The sequence below is a fragment of the Malus domestica genome, chromosome 14, assembly GCF_042453785.1.
Source record: "Malus domestica chromosome 14, GDT2T_hap1".
Classification (NCBI taxonomy): Eukaryota; Viridiplantae; Streptophyta; class Magnoliopsida; order Rosales; family Rosaceae; genus Malus; species Malus domestica.
The window spans coordinates 23,140,418-23,159,619 of NC_091674.1; the positions used below are offsets into that span (position 1 = coordinate 23,140,418).

The 19,202-nt window shown below is 37.3% G+C and overlaps 1 protein-coding gene and 1 long non-coding RNA gene across 2 annotated transcripts; one reads left to right on the forward strand and one right to left on the reverse strand.

The window, feature by feature from the left end:
- The first annotated feature begins 13,244 nt into the window (after nucleotides 1-13,244).
- Nucleotides 13,245-13,614, forward strand: LOC139191388 (uncharacterized). Its single transcript, XR_011575429.1, has 2 exons — nucleotides 13,245-13,372; nucleotides 13,503-13,614. It is a non-coding gene; the product is annotated as an uncharacterized lncRNA (long non-coding RNA).
- A 1,390-nt stretch (nucleotides 13,615-15,004) lies between these two features.
- On the reverse strand, nucleotides 15,005-17,693 carry LOC103454870 (uncharacterized). Its single transcript, XM_029092327.2, has 5 exons — nucleotides 17,544-17,693; nucleotides 16,231-17,081; nucleotides 15,935-16,087; nucleotides 15,362-15,629; nucleotides 15,005-15,283 (listed from the first exon to the last, which is right to left on the reverse strand). Exons 2-4 carry the CDS (start codon nucleotides 17,074-17,076, stop codon nucleotides 15,372-15,374), a joined length of 1,257 nt encoding a protein of 418 aa, XP_028948160.2. The 5' UTR covers nucleotides 17,077-17,081; nucleotides 17,544-17,693; the 3' UTR covers nucleotides 15,005-15,283; nucleotides 15,362-15,371.
- Between the last annotated feature and the right edge of the window lie 1,509 nt (nucleotides 17,694-19,202).

A 19,202-nucleotide genomic window follows, 5' to 3' on the forward strand; every position in this document is an offset into this window, starting at 1 on the left:
ACATTGGTGAAGAGGCAGCTCTGCCTTCACCAGACAACATATGGCGCCCATCTTTCATATCCCCTACTGGTCCTCTTACCGTTGGGGATTCGGTGATGAAAAATGACATGACCGCTGCGGTGGTGGCCCGGAACCTTGTCACCCCCAGAGATAACAGACTGCTCGCTAGACGGTCTGATGAATTGGCGGTTAAGGAGTCTCTGGCTCTTAGCGTGCAGTGTGCGGGTTCTGTGTCCAACCTGGCCCAACGCCTATTTGCTCAAACCCGTCACGTTGAATCGTTGGTGGCTGAAATACAGAGTCTCAAAGAGGAGATTAGAGGACTCAAGCATGAAAATAAACAATTGCACAAGCTTGCACACAATTATGCCACAAACATGAAGAGGAAAATTGACCAGCTGCAGGAAACTGATGGTCAGATTTTACTTGATCACCGGAGGTTTGTGGGTTTGTTCCAACCGCAACTGCCTTCGTCTTCTGGGGCGGCACCGCATAGTGAAGCTCCAACTGATCAACCTCCGATACCTCCTCCTTCCGTGGCCCCGCCGACTGCTGAAGCTCCGCCGACTACTGAAGCACCACCTGACCAATGAATGCTATTAGTTTACACATCATTGTAAAATATTTTTACTTTTATGTTTTTTTTTTTTAAAATATGTAAATTAATGTAAAAAGACTTTGTTTAACCTTCCCCCACACTTAAACTAAATAACACAAACTCACAGAAATCAACCAAATAATACAACTAACTAAACAAAACAAAATGAAAGCAGTAAAGATAAGGGTGTAAGTTGAATGCTTGGGTTGCCTCCCAAGAAGCGCTTGCTTTAACGTCCGCAGTCGGACGAATCTTTCCTTTAAACTCCCTTCGGCTCCAAAGCATGGAATTTATCTTTTAATGGGAGGTGATACTTGAAATGATTCGGCAATGGTTTAAATTCAAGAGTGGGTGCCTGAATCATCAAAATCAGAAACATGTTAGTATAAATTAAAATTAAAATTGGAGAAGATGGCTTACTTTCTTTTTCCGACACAAACTCAATGACAAACACCACATCTTTGAACATTTCCGGGACTTTGAACTTGGCCAGGTTTACTATGATGGTTGTGGCTTGTCCCGTGTCATCAAACTCAACTGCTTTGGGCTTGATTGTCTCATGCACAGCCTCTTGGATGTATTCTTGATATGCTTCAACCACTTCATTTTCTTGAATCCCTTTTCTTGGTGTGCAAGGTTCTTTGAACGTTTCAATACCATCGGGAACTTGTTTTGGTGCACCAAGAATTGGGATATCACTTTGCACCTTTGGAAGAGCTTCCACAATGTCTTTTTCACTCTCTTTGATATTTGGAATAAAAAACCTGCAAGGACAAAGGACATTCGGTGGAATAATGTTAGAATGAAGTGAATTTAGAACTTCCTCACCTGAGTTGGATGACATAGGGATTTGAGGAGCTTGCAGCAAGAATTCTTCTAAACTGCCCAGGTCGTCCTCCTCCTCTTCTGCTTGCAACAGCAATTCATCCATGTTCGGGCTGTGTTTGGATGGTTCTGGGACAGCTTCATCCTTCATGTCACCTTCCAAAGTGATGGCTTCATCGATTTCACTTTCTGCCTTTGAATTTGCAATGTTTGAGTTGGAAAGTTCACTTTGATCTCGAATCTGTGCCATGAATTCCACAATCTGCCCAACTTGCATATCCAATTCGTCCACTCTTTTGACTCTGTCTTGCATCTCCTGGTTTTGATTTTCTACTCCCTGATTCAAAGAGGTGAGTAACTTATTAAGTGTATCATTATTCAAGGACGTACCTGAATTGAATTGGGCTGATTGTTGTGGTGGCTGTGACGGTTCATATGGCCACTGATAGAACTCTTCCGATGGCGGCAATTGTTCTTCTTTTTGTGAACCATGCGTCAAAGAAATTAGTCCTTCAAGAATTTCATTATAATTCACGGGCATACTTTGATTTGATTGGAATTGTTGTGGCGGATGCTGTGGTGGCTGCATAGGTTTTGAATAGAACTCGTCTTGCTGCCAATATCCACCTTGTTGAAATTGTTGAGGTTCATCCCACATATAATCTGAATTACCTCTCCAATCTGAATTGCAAGCGTTGGAAAACATGTTGCCCCTTGATTGGTTATGGCCTTGATATCCCCAAACATCTTCATTTGCAGAAAATTGAGGACTTTGATATCCTTGCTCATAGGGCACATCAAGTGTAGGGACACTTGGCATTGTGGTCCGTTCGGCATTATGAGTCAATTGAGCAGTGAGCTGTGCCAATTGAGCTTGAATGGTCGCAAGTGCCATGTCTTGCTCTATTTGTACCTAAAATCAAAGAAAGAAAAATAAATCAAATATCAAAAGTAAAATACACAAACACCAATATAACAAACAACAACAACAACAACAAACACCAATATAAACATAAACAAAAACAAAAATAAAGGGATTAGCAAAGTTGCTAATCCCCGGCAACGGCGCCAAAATTTGATGCGTAAAATAACTAAACACACAAATTAAACCCTCTTTTTATCAATTGTAGTATAGATGTAAGTAGGGTATCGTTCTAGGCTGGGGATTAGGAGAGATTGCTAATCTATTCTAAATTAATTTAAAAATATTAAACAAGACTCAAGGACACAAAACTAGGCTAAAAACTCTAATAACTCAAAACACACTTAGAATGACTCAAAATAATGAAAACAATCAAATTAGACACTAGGAATTGAAATGGACGGAAATTGAATTAAAAGACTAACAACAATGAAAACTAACTAAATAATATAATTTAATAATGGGGGGGGGGTTTGGTTTTAACGAGAAGTAAATTAAACTTAAATAAATTACAGAATTGACAAAAGCATGAAATTAAGTTGAAAGGATAGGTGACGGACTAGCTAGAGGGTTCTTCTCCACACATGACACATATGCAACCTAAATTGATTTTCAGTTGTTCTTTCAATAAATTGTAAATCTCAACGCCCCAAATTAACCGTGAATTGCACTAATTAACCCTCAGTTTTTCCACAAGTTATTGGGTTGGATGATTGCATACGACAACCCAAAACATTCCCTACAAGTTCCCTACCTGAATTGCATAATAGAGATACAAGCAAGAATCATTAAGTTCTATGAAAAACATAAGCATTGACGAGGCACTCGTTACTATGATTTGCATGAAACTTATGCCAAGAATTTACTTAACGTGATTGTGACTAGCAACCTTCACTACTTGTGAATATAAGTTCATAACGATTAGGTGAAACTTCCTTATATTCTAGCGTCAAATTCATGCATGTAAATTAAGTATGCATTCTTAATCGACATACAAAAATAAGCTATCAATCAAACAGTTAAGCAAATTAAATCACAACTCAGAAATCACAACTTAAGGTAATCAATTCATATTACAAATATATTCATGGCTTTGAATTAACCTCTAGCCAAAATAAATTTAGTTACACATTATTAAAACATAAATAAAATATAAGTTTGGAAGGATTTAACCGAGAGAGAAGGCAGCTTGCTGCTTCTGTCTGTCCGTGCCTTTTCTCCGTTCTTTCTATTTTCTTCTCACGTCTGACTGCTCTCTGCCCTCATTGCTCTCTCCTTTATTGTATTGCCGTGCTTTCCTTCTGTCTTTCCTCATCATTTTCTTATATTTTTTTGTTTTCTTTTCTTTTCCTTCCACTCCATTTTGTCTGCCCGTGTTTTCTGCTTTTCTTATTTTATTTCTGCTTTCTTTTCCACTTCTGCCTACTGCACCTATTCTTTTCTTTACTCTTTTCCCCACAGTCCGTTTCTTTATTCCTCCATTAGCTGCATCGGTGCACTCCATTTCTCATTAGTCTTCTTTCATTTCTTTTATTCTTTCTGTCCCTTGTGCCATCATCTCTGTACTTCTTTATGCCGTTTCTTTTATTTTCTTTTCAGCTCATTTTCTATGAAAAAAAATGCTAACACAAAATTAATTGTACATTAACACAAGGTAAGGTAAAATGCCACAATTTTAACACAAAAACATCCAAAGACTTTAGAAATGAATGGTATAAATGCATGAAATATATGAGTGATCAAATCGTCTTAGTGAGTATTTGATTAAAGAAGGATATGCGACCAATGTCATCTGCCCTTATGTCTTCATTAAGAAATCAAATATTGGATTTGCTATGGTGGCAGTATACGTCGATGATATGAACCTAGTTGGAACCCCTAAAGAGCTCAACAAAACTGCTGAATATCTGAAAAACGAATTTGAAATGAAAAACCTTGGGAAAACAAAATATTGTCTCAGCCTCCAGATCGAGCATTGTGTTAATGGAATTTTGGACCATCAATCAGCTTACATTAAAAAAATACTTAAGCGATTTGGCATGGACAAGGCTTATCCACTTAGCACCCTAATGGTTGTTCGTTCTTTGGACATTAAGAAAGATATATTCCGACCAAAAGAAGATGATGAACTAGTCCTTGGTCCAGAAGTACCATATTTGAGCGCAATATGTGCTTTATTGTATTTAGCACAATGTACTAGACCAGATATAGCTTTTTTAGTTAAATTGTTAGCCAAGTACAGCTCTGCTCCAACAATTCGTCATTGGAATGGACTCAAAGATGTTCAACAATACCTTCATGGGACAACATATATGGGTCTCTTCTACTCAGACAAGCCCACAAATGAACAAATCATTGTTGGACACGCAGATGCTGGTTTTCTCTCCGATCCGCATAGAGCCTGCTCATAAAATGGATATATGTTCACTAATGGAGATACTACAATTTCATGGCGTTCAACGAAGCAAACGCTAGTTGCTACATCTTCCAATCACTAAAAAATAATTGCTTTACATGGAGCAAGTTGTGAATGTTCTTGGTTAAGATCAATGATCCAGCACATCTGGAATTCATGTGGTCTACCTTCAAAGACAGACACTCCAACTGTCATCCATAAAAGTAATGCAGCCTATGTCGCCTAGATGAAGGAAGGATTCATCAAGGGTGATAAGACTAAACACATATCTCTAAGATTTTTCAGTGCACATGAGCTTCAGAAGGCTAAAGTTATTGAAGTCAGACAAATCCATTCCAATGAAAATTTAGCAGACTTGTTCACCAAATCTCTACCAAAGTGCACATTACAAATTTGAAGAATGCGGAATCAGGGGGAGATACAATTCAGGGGGAGCATCCATGATACATACCTGTTGTACGTTTTTTCCTTCGATTAGGATTTTTCCTATCAAGGTTTTAATGAGGCAACATAAGCATGCTCAACACCATCCGGGTAAAGTTGTACTCTTTTTCCTTCGCTATGGTTTTTTCCCACTGGGTTTTTCCAAGCAAGGTTTTAACGAGGCAACTGATACTGTTATGTGGGCATCCAAGAGGGAGTGTTGTAAATAGTGGGTATGTTTGCCCAATGTGTATAGTAAAGACTCATATGCTAAATAGTAATCCTTTTGTAAGTTTCCATTGAAGTGGCTCTATGAATAGAGCACTTCGATTGTTCAAAGTCAGAGAATATCAAGAAGAGAAAAGGAAGAAATATAATACTCTAAATATCCCTCATTTTCTAATACCTGCAATACTTTTGTGGTGGTAGTAAAAAACTAAACAGTGTGATATTTTGCACCACTTCGTCCTCTCTTTTAGCAAAGGTTATTTCTCTAACTTTTGCCTATTTATAACATTATTTATATAAAAATAATAATAAAACAATCATTTATATTAAAAGCGGTTCAGTCTGGTTTCTCCGGTTCTTAATATTTCCAAACCGAAACCGGAACGTTTGAAACTGTTTAGTTTAGGTTTTGTTCTAGTTTTGACTTTTTTGGTCAACGCAGTTTTTTACAGTTTTTTTTGTCACGGTTTGATTCAGTTTTCCGGTTTGGCGGTTTTTATGCCTACCCCTAAATATAAATCAAACATAAAGAGGAAGTCAAGAGCATATCAAAGTAAGGCGGATCTCTCCCACCAAAGCCACCAAATCAAGTAATCTAGAACTTTGAAATTTGATCCAACGGCTAAAGTTATTATAACTTTTAAAGGAACCCCTATTTTTAATCATATCACTTGATTTGATGGTTTTGGTGAAAGAGATCCTCTCCCCCAGGGAATCGGATCCCCTCTTGAGCTTAGGGTGGGGATCCTCTTGACCAGGCCATCTAAGCCATTGAAATTTAATCCAACGGCTACAAACAGGGGGCCCTTTAAAAGTTATAATTATTGTAACCGTTAGATCAAATTTCAATGGTCTAGATGGTCCGGTCAGGAGGATCCCCACCCTATACTCAAGAGGGGATCCGGTTCCTTCCCCCATAGTAAAAAGAAGAGTCTGAGTTGATAAGTTGGAGACTTTTTGTCTGTTTGATACAAATCAAAAATATATAATGGATTATTCGTGTGTGGGTGAGTGTGTACACGGTCCTTGAACTTCAAACTCCGTAGACTTTAGAGGGAGAGAGACCTTGAGAGTGACTGGAAACACGAGTTTGTTGAACACAAAGACACATGTCGTTTTGCCAGAGGGACATATTACAGAAGTGATGGCATTTTGCCAAGAGGATTCCTGCTAGATTATCATTGTAATTTTTTTTTATTTAAAATTGAATATAAACAGTACCTAATAAAAACTGACCACACGATGTATGATAAACGAATGTGATTAAAGGATTCCCAAGATCCTCACAAAGAGAATCCGGCGAGGATCGTCTCTTGACATTTTGTGATATGTACGACGTTTTGTATTAATAGTCAAAATATGGTTGGTTGCCTCAGCCATGACGCATAGGTTAACTACGGCAAATTGACCACCTTTTTACTCTATCTTTTTTATGCCAGTATTTGAAGCACAATTTATATGAAACGAATTTACTATTATGTGACCTCTTGATTTACTAGTACATCATAGCAATGAATTATTGAACAACCAACATCATATAACGGGCAACGTGTTACATGTAACTTCTTTTTCATTATTTTCTTTTGGATGGAGCTCCAAGTTTCAAGGATAGAAAGGTTTTAAGGTAATCGTGACTTACATCATTTTCAAATGAAATAATGTTATGTATAAGTTTAATTAATATAATACTATATTATTGAGTTAGAACGTCACGCGACAATGAACTTGTTATACATTACAACCCAAACACAAGCTTCTCTCGTCTCATATTCATTCAAAGGATAAGCCATATTTGCCAAGTAATTTGCAGCTTAGTTCAATTCTATGTAACAAATCACATCTTTCAGTGTCAATTCAAAAGTCTTTTGTTTAATCAATGTTATTGTAGTATAGTATTCTGATAGTAATTTTGTAGTATTTATGTGTTTTTCTATGGTATTTTAACGTTGAAGTCTATGTATCCTCTTAAGCCATATCCAAGTATAAAGAATGATTGCAAGGCTCAATTAAGGGCAGGCTTATACTTGCGTGAGAAGCAGCGAGTGAATTTTGTAAAGCTTCATCATAATCATGGATCGAGTCCAACAAAAGCTCGTTATTTGTAGTGTTTACCAAAGGTTAGTTCTTCTATGTTGATGTTGTAGTGTTTCTTATGCTGGGGTTTACTAAGAACTAGAGTAAAGTCATTTGAATCCTTCCTTGCATCCACAACATTGATCTCTTTCCTTGAACCAAAACCAGGTGGGACATCAACATCAACATTGTGGTCGATATTAATTTCTTCCGCAGGCACATCTCTCATCTCCTTTGAAAGAGTATCATTCAAGTTACGAGAAGGGGAATCATTAATAATATTGGTTGGTTGTACCTCTAGAAGCTGTCTATCTGAAATTGTCTCTAAGTGACCATGAGGGTTTGTCGATGAATCAATGACCTTGTCAGCCAACATGCTTAGCTCATTATTCACAACAGTCATTAGTATTTGATTCGCAAAATTGTTGACTTGTTCAGCATGGCATTGCTCAAGAGAGCTACAAAGTGGGGCCCCCATATCATCATTAAGTCCAATAAAATGCTTATTGTGAATAATTTCAACTGAAGGGGAACGTTCCATGTGTATAGTATCACCTGAAGGAGAAACAGTCTTAGCCGATGGTTTTGGACGATAAACTTGACGAGTTGGTGGTCGTCCGCGACGATGCGCCTTAACATCCGGATGCATCCTATCGAAATGATTACCCTTTAAATGTCGGCATTTGTTTGTATTATGGCCAATTACACCACAATGTCCACATGTTGGTGGCAGATTCTCATAAATAATATCAACAGAAAAACCATGTTGTTCCCACTCAACCATAATAGTCGAAGGAAAATCAGCAGAAAGATCCACAACGACCAGAATTTTAGCATAATAACTATAAAACTTTTCACGTGTAGCATGATCCAACTGGAGAGGGGTACCTACCCCATGAGCAATTTCCATAAGAATGCGAGGGTGCCAATACTCTTGACTTAAGCCATATATTTTGATCCATACCTGAGCATGTGGTTGGGGAAGGACATCACCAGGTTTGAAATCTGGTGCCATTGAGACAACCTAAAAAGACCAAATTGAAGTGTACAAGTTCCACCACCCCACACTCTTCTCATATCTTCTTCGCTGGAAAAGTGAAGATCAAAATATTCCTTGCCAAGAGGTACCAGTTTCCATGAATTATGAAGCTTCCATAAAGAAGCCAAAGCACTCTTGAGAAGCTCAGTCTTCATCGGCATCGTTCATTTTTTTAACAAAAGCCTACCAATAAGGTTTGTTCGACATGAACGTAATTGTTCTTGATAAAGGTCCTCACTGATTTTGACATAAGTCACATCTCCCTGAACAGTAGGAGAGGGAAGTTGACTTAAATTAACTGAACTTTCCACACCATTTGTGACAATGGAAGCAAAGGTCCGTGCTTTTGGAAGTTGTCCGGATAATTGACTAGTGGCAATATTCAATTTGGAAAAAGTAGCAGAGAAGTCAAGAAATCCCATGGGCATAAGGCAACGGGTGACTTGTCCATGGAAACCAAGAGATTAACCTAGAACAAAATGCATTCCATAATAATAATATAAAAAATTAAATATAAAATTAGATAGTTCAACCTGTTGAAAAGTGTGTAGGTGCAACCAATTGTTGAAAATCCTTTAAAAGCAGAGTCTGTTGGTGCAGTAAGACCTTAAGAATTGTTGGAGATTAAAAACCCCAATTGCGGGCTATCGCAATACCCAAACAGCAGTCAATCTTCAACACCGTAAAGTAACCAACGCAGCGAAATAGCAAACCAAGACCAACAAATGGCGATGTGGAAGATTCAACAACGGCGCTGGGACGATGCCGCCTGGGACGGCACCAACATAACACCGTCAAACCCTAGGAACACGAGCATGTGTGGTGCGTACACTTCAGTTTTAATTTTTTGACTGCTAGATATTTTTTCAACCGTCAAACCAAAAAGTTAATGCATGTATGCAAGAAGACCTCTATGTTACAAGGGCAGGAAGACAAGTTATTTCTACCTCCAAATGAAGCTAGTTTATTGGAATATTCGCGGTACTGGTAATTCTGATACACGTACGGAACTTTCTAATGTTTGCCACTCTCATCATCCTGACTTGGTTTGCATCTCTGAACCTATGGTTACTTTTGATTCTATTCCTTCTGCTTATTGGAATTCATTAGGTCTTTCTTTACTTACTGTTAATAACAAGGGTGATTTATTGCTTAATATTTGAGTTTTGTATTCTACGGATGGCAATTGGTGACTTTAATACTATCCTTGGAGCGCATGAGCAAATGTGTGGTCACTTGCCTGCTCGAACTTCATGTGAAGACTTTCGCAGTACTACTGAGCTTTGTGACTTTACTCATATGGATACTACTGGTGCTTTTTACACTTGGACTAATGGTTGGAGTGTCCGTGGTTACATGGAGAGGCGTCTTGACTGCTCTCTTTGTGACACACGTTGGTTACAGTCTTGGCCTTATACTAGTTGTTCAGCTTTACCCAGGGTCGTTTATGATCATAATTGTCTAGTTTTCTTGGCTTCTGCTATTCGTCTTGAAGGTTCGCAGCTTTTTCGGTTTCAGTCCATATGGACTTTACATTTAGAATTTTTTGGTTTGGTTGCTATGTGTTGGCAATCAACTGTTGTCTATGGGTGTCCCATGTTTGTTATGTTGGAAAAGCTTAAGGCCCTTAAGCGCTGTCTTCGAGTTTGGAACTCTAATGTTTTTGGCGATGTCCATAGAAATGTCACGATTGCTAAGGAAAGACTTCATAATATCCAAAATAGTATTTCTTCTGATGGGAATTCGTAAGAGAAGTTTAATGAGGAAGTTGTGGCTAAGACGGCTGTCCTCGATGCTCTTCAGTGCAAAAAGCTTTTTGGCATGTCCGTGCTTGGGTTAAATGGCTCACTAAGGGTGATCGTAATATTGTTTTTTTCCATGCTTATGCTCGAGATAGGCATTCTTCCTCCAGTATTGTAACTCTTTTAGATGGTGATAATGTACTCTCTTCACATACTGCTATTGTTGATCATGTGGTAAACTTTTATCAGTCTTTATATAATTCTTCATTCACCCCAACTGGAATTGAGGATGTTTATGGTGTAATACCACCTATGGTTAGTGAAGAGTAAAATCTTTCTCTTTCTTGTTTACCCTTAGCAGATGAAATTAAAAGTGTTGTATTTTCTATGGATCCCTTCAGTGCTCCGGGACCTGATGGTTTTCCTGGTTCCTTTTATCAGTCATGCTGGGATATTGTTGGTTTAGATGTGATTTCTTTTGTACAAGATTTTTTTAAGCGTGGATGGCTTTATCCCAATGCCAATTGCAATTTTGTGGTGCTTATCCCTAATGTAAGTGTTGCCACTATTGCTCAGTATCGGCCCATTACTCTTGCTAACTTTCTGTTCAAAATTATCCCCAAGATTCTTGCTGATCTGCTCGGCCCAATTGCCACTCGCATTATTTCTCCTCAACAAACGACATTTTTGAAAGGTAGACGTATTTCTTATTGCATTGGGCTAGTTTCAGAAGGGTTCAATTTTATGGACAAAAAGGCTTTTGGTGGTAACGTAGGCATAAAAGTCGACATCGCTAAAGCTTTTGATTCTTTGAACTGGGATTTTCTTCTCCATGTGCTTTCTAGTTTTGGCTTTTCTAGTATCTTTATGGATTGGCTGCGTGTTTTATTACAGTCAGCTCGCCTTTTAATTCTGGTAAATGGCACACCGCATGGGTTTTTCTCTTGCTCCTAAGGGGTATGTTAGGGTGACCCTCTTTCTCCACTTCTTTTTTGTCTAGCAGAGGAAGCTTTGAGTAGAGGTTTATCTATCTACTGGAAGGATTAGTTCTATTTTAGCTCCGCGAGGTTGTTGCCCTCCTACTCATGTGTAATATGTTGATGATCTTTTCATTTTTTGTCGTGGGAATGTTTGATCTCTTCGTTCTCTTTGAAATTTCTTGGATAAGTATGGTTGTGCATCGAGGTAACTTGTTAATGCATCTAAGAGCACTTTTTATCTCGGCTCTTCCTCAGTCTATCGTAAAGCTCATGTTTCTAGGCATCTTGGCTTTCATTTGGGTGTTATTCCTTTCACTGATCTTGGGGTACCCATTTTTCGTGGTAAGCCAAAAAGAATTCATTTTCAAGCTTTGGTAGACAAGGCTAAAGCTCGCCTCTCGGGTTGGTAAGGTAAACTTATCTCAATGGCTGGACGATTTCAATTGGTGCAGTCTGTTTATCAAAGCTTATTTCTCCATAGCTTCTCAGTTTATCAATTGCCATCTTGCGTTTTAAAGCATTTTTCTGCTTGCGCAAGGAATTTTATTTGGTCAGGGGATTTATCTTCCCGAAAATTGGTAACAGTTGATTGGAGTATGGTGTGTGGACCTAAAAAAGAAAGTGGGCTTGGTCTTCGTGATTTAGCTTCTTTGAATTTGACGGTTTTGTTTAGTTTTGGATGTGATGCTTTACAATCCTACTCTCTGTGGGGTTCTTTTGCTCATTAGCGTTTTCCTCTTTCGCCTTACAGAAATCAAAATATCTATTTACGGTCTTCTGTGTGGCATGGTTTGAAGCGTGCTTTGCCTATTTTGAATAATAACAGTCGTTGGATTATTGGTGATGGGAGGTCAGTTTCCTTTTGGTTTGACAAATGGTTGGATGAGCCTATTATTAGCCCTTCTTTATTTTCGATCATTTCACCTAAGGTTCTTCCTCGGGTTTTAGATGTTATTGAAGTACAAAGTTGGTCTTTGCCAGATTATTTTTCAAATTTATTCCCTTTAATTGTGCAACATATTTTACGTCTACCTTTGCCTTTAAATGTTAAGGATGGCAAATTGATTTGGCAACCTTCACCCACTGGGAAGTTTTCTTTTTCTTCTAGTTATCACCTTATTCGAAGGAGACATAGTGATTGTGCTTGGGCTAAGGTTATCTGGCAACATTTTATTCCGCCACGACTATCTATTTTGGCTTGGAGACTTTTTCATGATAAACTTCCTATAGAAGATGCACTACAACGACGTGGTATTTCTTTGGCATCCATTTGTTGTTTATGTCATAATTCTGAAGAATCTACTGCTCATCTTTTCTTTGGATGTCGGATATCTAAGCAACTTTGGAGGTGGTTAGCATGTTAATTTGGTACATCTTTACATGTTCCAGATTCTTTGGTTGCTTTTTGGGATATATATGTTCGTAAGCCATTTTCCAAACAATTGCACAATCTATAGATTTTTGCAGGTCTTTCTACTATTTCAGCTATTTGGAAGGCTTGAAATAAATTTATTTTTGAAGGTTGTCCAATCTATTTTCATCGTCTTTGCATGTCTATCAATTCGACGATTGTTCATGGTGGGAAGTTTATTCCTGGTTATTCTCAGGGTTTTGACACTAGGATCATTTCTTCTTTGGGGATCCAACCTATCCCTCGCAAGGCACCTACTATTCTTCCTGTCCTTTGGTCTCTTTCTTGGTTTCCTTGGGTTAAGCTTAATACAGATGGTTTGTCTAAAGGAAATCCCGGTCCTGCTGCATGTGGAGGAGTTTTTAGGAATTGCCATGGTCGTTTTCTTGGAGGTTTCTGTCAACGGATCATTGCAACTCTTTTTTTTGCCGAGTTATCAGCAATTATTATTGGTATTAAGTTTGCTTATCAGCAGGGTTGGAATTGTCTTTGGTTGGAAAGTGATAGTTCTAGTGTTATTTCTGCTCTTCAATCGTTTGATTTTGATCTTCCTTGGCCTCTTCATACGCAATGGTCTATTTGTTTGGATCGCATTCAAAAAATGACTTTCTACGCATCTCACATATATCACGAAGGAAATCTTGTTGCGGATAATTTTGCTAACATGGGCTTGTCTTCTCCATCTTTAACATGACATGATTCTCCTCAAATGACGGTTCGTGCTGCTCTGTTTTCTGACTATGTTCGCTTGCCTAGTTACCGCTTCTCAAATTAATGGCATCCAGATTTGTCTCACTTTCCATTTTTTCTCCTAACTTTATGGTGTTGTTTGACTTGTTTTGTAGGTTTAGACCTTCATGTTTGGTTCTAAAGGGGTTAGGTTTCATGTCCCCCCCTTTTTCTTTGTATCATTCTCGTTTTTTTGTTTCTAGAAGGGTAAGGTTTATATCCCTCATTCTTTCTAGTGTATTCCTTTTTGTTGTCTCTGTTTTTTTAGGGGTAAGGTTTATGTCCCTCCTGACTAGGTGTAACTTGTTTTTTTTGTTATCAATAAAATTACCCTCATACCGTCGAGGTTTTCCACAAAAAAAAAAGAAAAAAAAAGTTCTTCTATAAAAAGAAGAAGCTTGAAGTGAATGATAAAGTCGTAATAAAGGTAAACAAAAGTTATAATTTAGTGGTCGCTAAAGTTGGGGTGGGGTAGGGGGCATTAGAACATAACATATTTAGAAAAAGACTGTAGAAGTTATATTGAAAAGGTAAGGCGCTTACCATTTGGAGAAGGGAATGCTACTGCAGTTCAAAACTACTTCGTAAGAATGCAAGTTCAGAATGCAAATTTCTTCCATAAAGGCAAGATATGAAGAATTTGATGATGTTACATTCAACACAACGTACTTGACCAAAAGTACGATATAGTTCAAGTAAATACTAAGAGGTTGCATATAATTCTTTTGTTGTTATTTATTAATATTTATTTACATTGCATAGTATAATTCTCTATTTGTAATTCTTATGTTTTTTTTTCCTTAATTTAGGGTCAACAAAATAAATATTGAAATGGAGGTTATAGTATGTATAATATGCATGGCTCTACTTCAAGAGGAAATGATGACCAAGAGCTCAACCAAACAATGGAAGTAAAAAATGGAAGAAATATCTTGTATAGAAACCAATGATTTGGATCCTATTTCTTCTTAACATAGATTTCAATGCATATTCAGATATTTTGTATAGAAACCAATGATTTTGATTAATATATAATCTTTTGGTTTTTTTGATATATTGGAAACAAATGAACTTCGAATGATCAACAACAAAGACCTCTAAGTTTACCTAAAAGGGAGGTGAGGGAGGTGAGGAAAGTTAAATCAGGAGAAATTGCCCCAAGTAGTGGCTGCATAACTTTAGCACAACCAAGTACAGTACGATACTGTTTACATGTATTCAGAAAAGCACCCAAACTCAAGTATACAAAACACATAAAGAAAAAACTAGACACAATAGCAGGAGCCGTACGACTACAAACGTCCTCCGTGCCAACATTTAGAGCTGAAAATTGTGATTGCTGAATAAGCATATATACATCATGTATGCAATTCTCAATATAAAGACAATAACGCTTAAGTTCAAATGCTCGCATTGTAAGTTTGAAACACCATAATATTGATAATTTATTCTCAAGAATAGCTCAAGAATTGATCATTTCAGCTTCACTTAGTATCATAGCCAAGTAGAGGTTTCCCTCCGACCCCAATCATAATAGCCATGTACACAAATAAAATAGTTAAAAAGTACATTCTCCTAGCAAAAATAGGGAGTCTTGATTTGATGACATGCTTCCAAATCCATATAATTTAGCTTTTTATATTGAACAGACTGAATTGAACTTCAAAGTTCACCACATTTAACAAAACACTTAAGAAAAAGCTCAAATTATTGCTATAAGTACATTGGCTTTGTTATGTCTACATATCACAGCACTGAGTGAGAAGCAGAATCAAGACACTTTACATAATTCATACATAGAAGTTCACACCAAAATCAATCTATGGCCATCGCCAACCTCTTTCTCATCGGCGTTGATGAAGGACGCGAGCAACTTTGGCTTATACGACTCAAATATCTGCAAGAACAAAACCACGTCAGTACTCAGTTGATTAAAGAAATTGAGTTTAGGTAAAAAACAACCCGGACGCCTTACAGTATATTGCTCAAAGTGTAGAGTCCAAGCTAAGCGCAGAGGACTTTGGGAGGTAGTCTGCAACCAAAATGTAGAAGAGATCCATAACTCCTGTGTGTGTCTGGGAGCTGCTGTAATTAGATACTAGAGTCAGAGTCTCCCCATCGTTTATTTTGACTGAGCCGGGTTGAGGATAACAAGTGGACATTCCTACAATATAACCAGCCTCATCTCCAGCTTCCTTCCCTTTTCCATAAATTGGTATTGACGAACACAGAACCCGTCCATCCTAATGTAATCACAAACAAGTACATTACGTAGAGGCACATACTTTCAGTACATGTGTGAACTCAAACAAGAAAGAGACTAGGAAGAGTGGAATTTAGCCTGACATACTAAGAAACTCTTGACCTAAATCCTACATACAATATGGTCGCAGACTTGGAAATGCAGATAATTTAAACGGTGATGTATCCAAGCCAGTACATACTACTTACAGGAATTATAAAAGGTTTTTGAGTTCTACCACACACTGAAAGAAATTAATTTAAGGCCACCAGAAGCCAAATTGCTAAGAGTAGAAGAAGAAATCACCTCTCCGTATAGAGTTGATCTGATCCCGCCTGTGTGCTGATGAGCTACACCGTAGACGACATAACCACCAGTCGGCATAGTAACCACTGATGATTGGCTGTCAACGCACCCATCACTAGTCGCACTGCAAGACTCTTCGACATCATATTCAACCTGCACAATAGAAAGATATAGCCTCAATCCTAAAAAAGGAACTAAGTTCATACAAAACTGCAAACACCAGAATATTGATGCGTTATCATAACTTGAGTGAATACTACTACAGCATATCATACGATGAGGTGAAACTCACTAACCTGGCACTCATGTTCGATGGCAAGTCCAGCTGAACGATTCATTTTATAAGTAACATCGAAGATATAAATCTTGACAGGAATGATAGAATCAGACCAATCAACCCACTTCACAGTATATCTCAAGTAGAGGTTTCTCTTGACACCGTTAAAGCCTTGTTTTACTCTGCACTGTGTACCATCATAACAACAACGCAAACCTCCTTTGTACCCCGGCCTCAAAGGCTGGCCTCGAGAATCGGTTGACACATTATAAAGATCACACCTGCACTCGGTGCATCCCAACCCATTCTCCGCCCCCCGTGTATCAATGGCATGCACATTGAGCAGCCATCTCTCCTCATAGCCAGCAGGAATCACTGCCGGATTCCCAACTTCAATTCCAAATGGATCCGGAACATGTGTATCTGTTCTCCGTGTTTCGGACCCAATTCCAAAGTACTGTCCATTAGTATCCCCCTGGCACACTCCACTGTTTCTCACAAAAGCGAAATCCGACCTTTGAAACTCGTCAAAACGAGCGTCCTCCGGCTCCACAAAACCTATCCGGCCATAATACTTCCCGACAACCCAATGATGGAGATAAGTTTCGTGAAGGGGAATCGGATTACCTTCCTCATCAATTACTTCACCATTGAAGCTCTTGATTGCAATATGACCTCTCGGGAAGTTGACATCGTAGTAATACTTGTCTGCAACTGATCCTGGTTCCAGCACAAACTTAGGGGAGACAAATACACTAGTTCTTGTCTTAGGTTTGACAATTCGAAGAGCATGTGAGCATGGTGTGCTTAATGCCAATACAACCATAGCCAACATAAACACGCAACCTTGATAACAACTTGCCATTTTTTCTGCCAAAATTAAGATAATCTATGGTTAAACAATCAGAACACTTACACAGAAGCTCAAGACTCAAATTTTAGATCATAACAATCAATGTTATTGACACTCCAAAAGCGTCATCAGCATCCTTTATACTTTTTTTGCAAGAATTATGGATACGGGTAATCACATGTGAAGCGATTTTCACACTCCAATTTTCTCCTTCTGCATATCTTTCAATTGTTTCTATCACTACTCACAAAAAGGAAGGACTGCAGATGAGAAAAGGGTGTAGTAAATGATTCCGCGAACACTCCTTTTTCTCCATCTCTCTCTTAATTTTATAAAGGAGTGTGCGGAAATATTTCCTTATCGAATTTGCGCATTTCTGAACATTTTATTTACTTTCCAGGCGAATTTGTCATATGGATTAATATGGAAATGAACAAATATAATTCAGTCATAAAAGATGAAAGGCTGAAGAAGCGTACCAGAATAAAACGAGGAGTCTGAGATGAAAAGTTGGAGACTTTCAATCTGTTTGAAACAAAACAGACATATATATCATGGATTATAAGCTCTAAATATTTTAGAGAGAGAGAGAGAGCTTGAGAGTGACTGGAAACTCTAGGCATATTACGGAAGTGATGACGTTTTGTGATATTTTAGAGAGAGAGAGCTTAATAGTTAAAATATGGTTGGTTGCCTCAGCCATGACGCATAAGAATTTATTTTATTTTATTTTATAAAATAAACGATAATATCTGCATTAACGAGAATGAGTGCACTTAGCCTTACAAATAACTAATAATAATATAGTTCAAATTTGATTTTGACGAGAATCGAATTTAAGATTTTCATTGAAAAATAATCAAGAATACCACATCACTAGACCGTAGTACTAAGTAATTTGTATGAAATTTTAACAATGAAATCAATGCATCAATAAATAAAAACCATTGAATTCCTTGGTACTTTGAAAAGTCCACATTGGAAACCTTGACTAAGGATGATAAATACAAAACAAACCGAACCTAGTCAATGAACACCTTCCGACCTTGTTCATAAGGACTCATGTATTTTTGTGTGATTTGTTTTTTTTTTTTTTCTTCTGCTTCGACCTTAGCTTTGATTTTATGTTTGGATAAATTAAATTCCTATCTTAAATATTCATTTTTTATTAATTGAAACTTTATTTATTTTTCATTTTTGATCTGGCCTATTTGACTTTTTTCCATATCGTTATTTGAATATTAAATTATTTACATTCCTCATATGTCAATTTAAAAAATGAAAACCTTATTAATCATTTGCAAATATATATTTGTAGTGTTTTTCACATATTTTTATTTTTAGTTTGTACCAATATTTTTTAAATTTCAATTTGTTCACATAATTTAAATTTTGTTGTAGCCATATTAGATTAGGAATGTGATTGTGTAAATTCTAGTGTATCTAGGATATCTTTGAATATTTCTTTTAGTAGTTAATATCCTATTAGAGTTGTAACCCTAAAAGGGTAAGTAATTAGTCTTCCCTACTACTATAAATAAAGGCATAATGGGGTGAAATAGAACACACCTCACAATTACACATATCTCTCTTCTCTCTCTATGTGCTGCACCTCCCTCTCTCTGGCCTCCATAATTGTTCAGTAAATTATGCCTACAATACGTTATCAGCACGATCTTGACGCTACGCTAAAGAGAGTTTGATCTTCAATCAAGGGAGTATTACGTTTTAATCATTCTTTTTATGATTAATTTATTATTTTATTGAATACATGCTATTGATTTAATTTAATTTTTCTGTGTCGAACATGATACAATGCATTGGAGATGCAATTCCGGCTCTCTGAGAATGATCTTCTACAAAGTCAAAAGCTTTTATTGTTTTCTGCCAATCAGGTACGCTTAAAATAAAGGAAGATATTTGAAACGACCATAAAGCATGAAAACATTCCCCATGATGCATGAACCCCCTACATTTATATTTACCTTCCGATATATATATATATATATATATATATATATATATATATATATACGTTTCATGCATTACGCAATTTTTGCTATGTGGAATTTGTGAGTCAAAGAATCGAAAGAAATTAGAAGCAATTAGGGTTTTTCAAACCCTAAGATTGTTGGAAA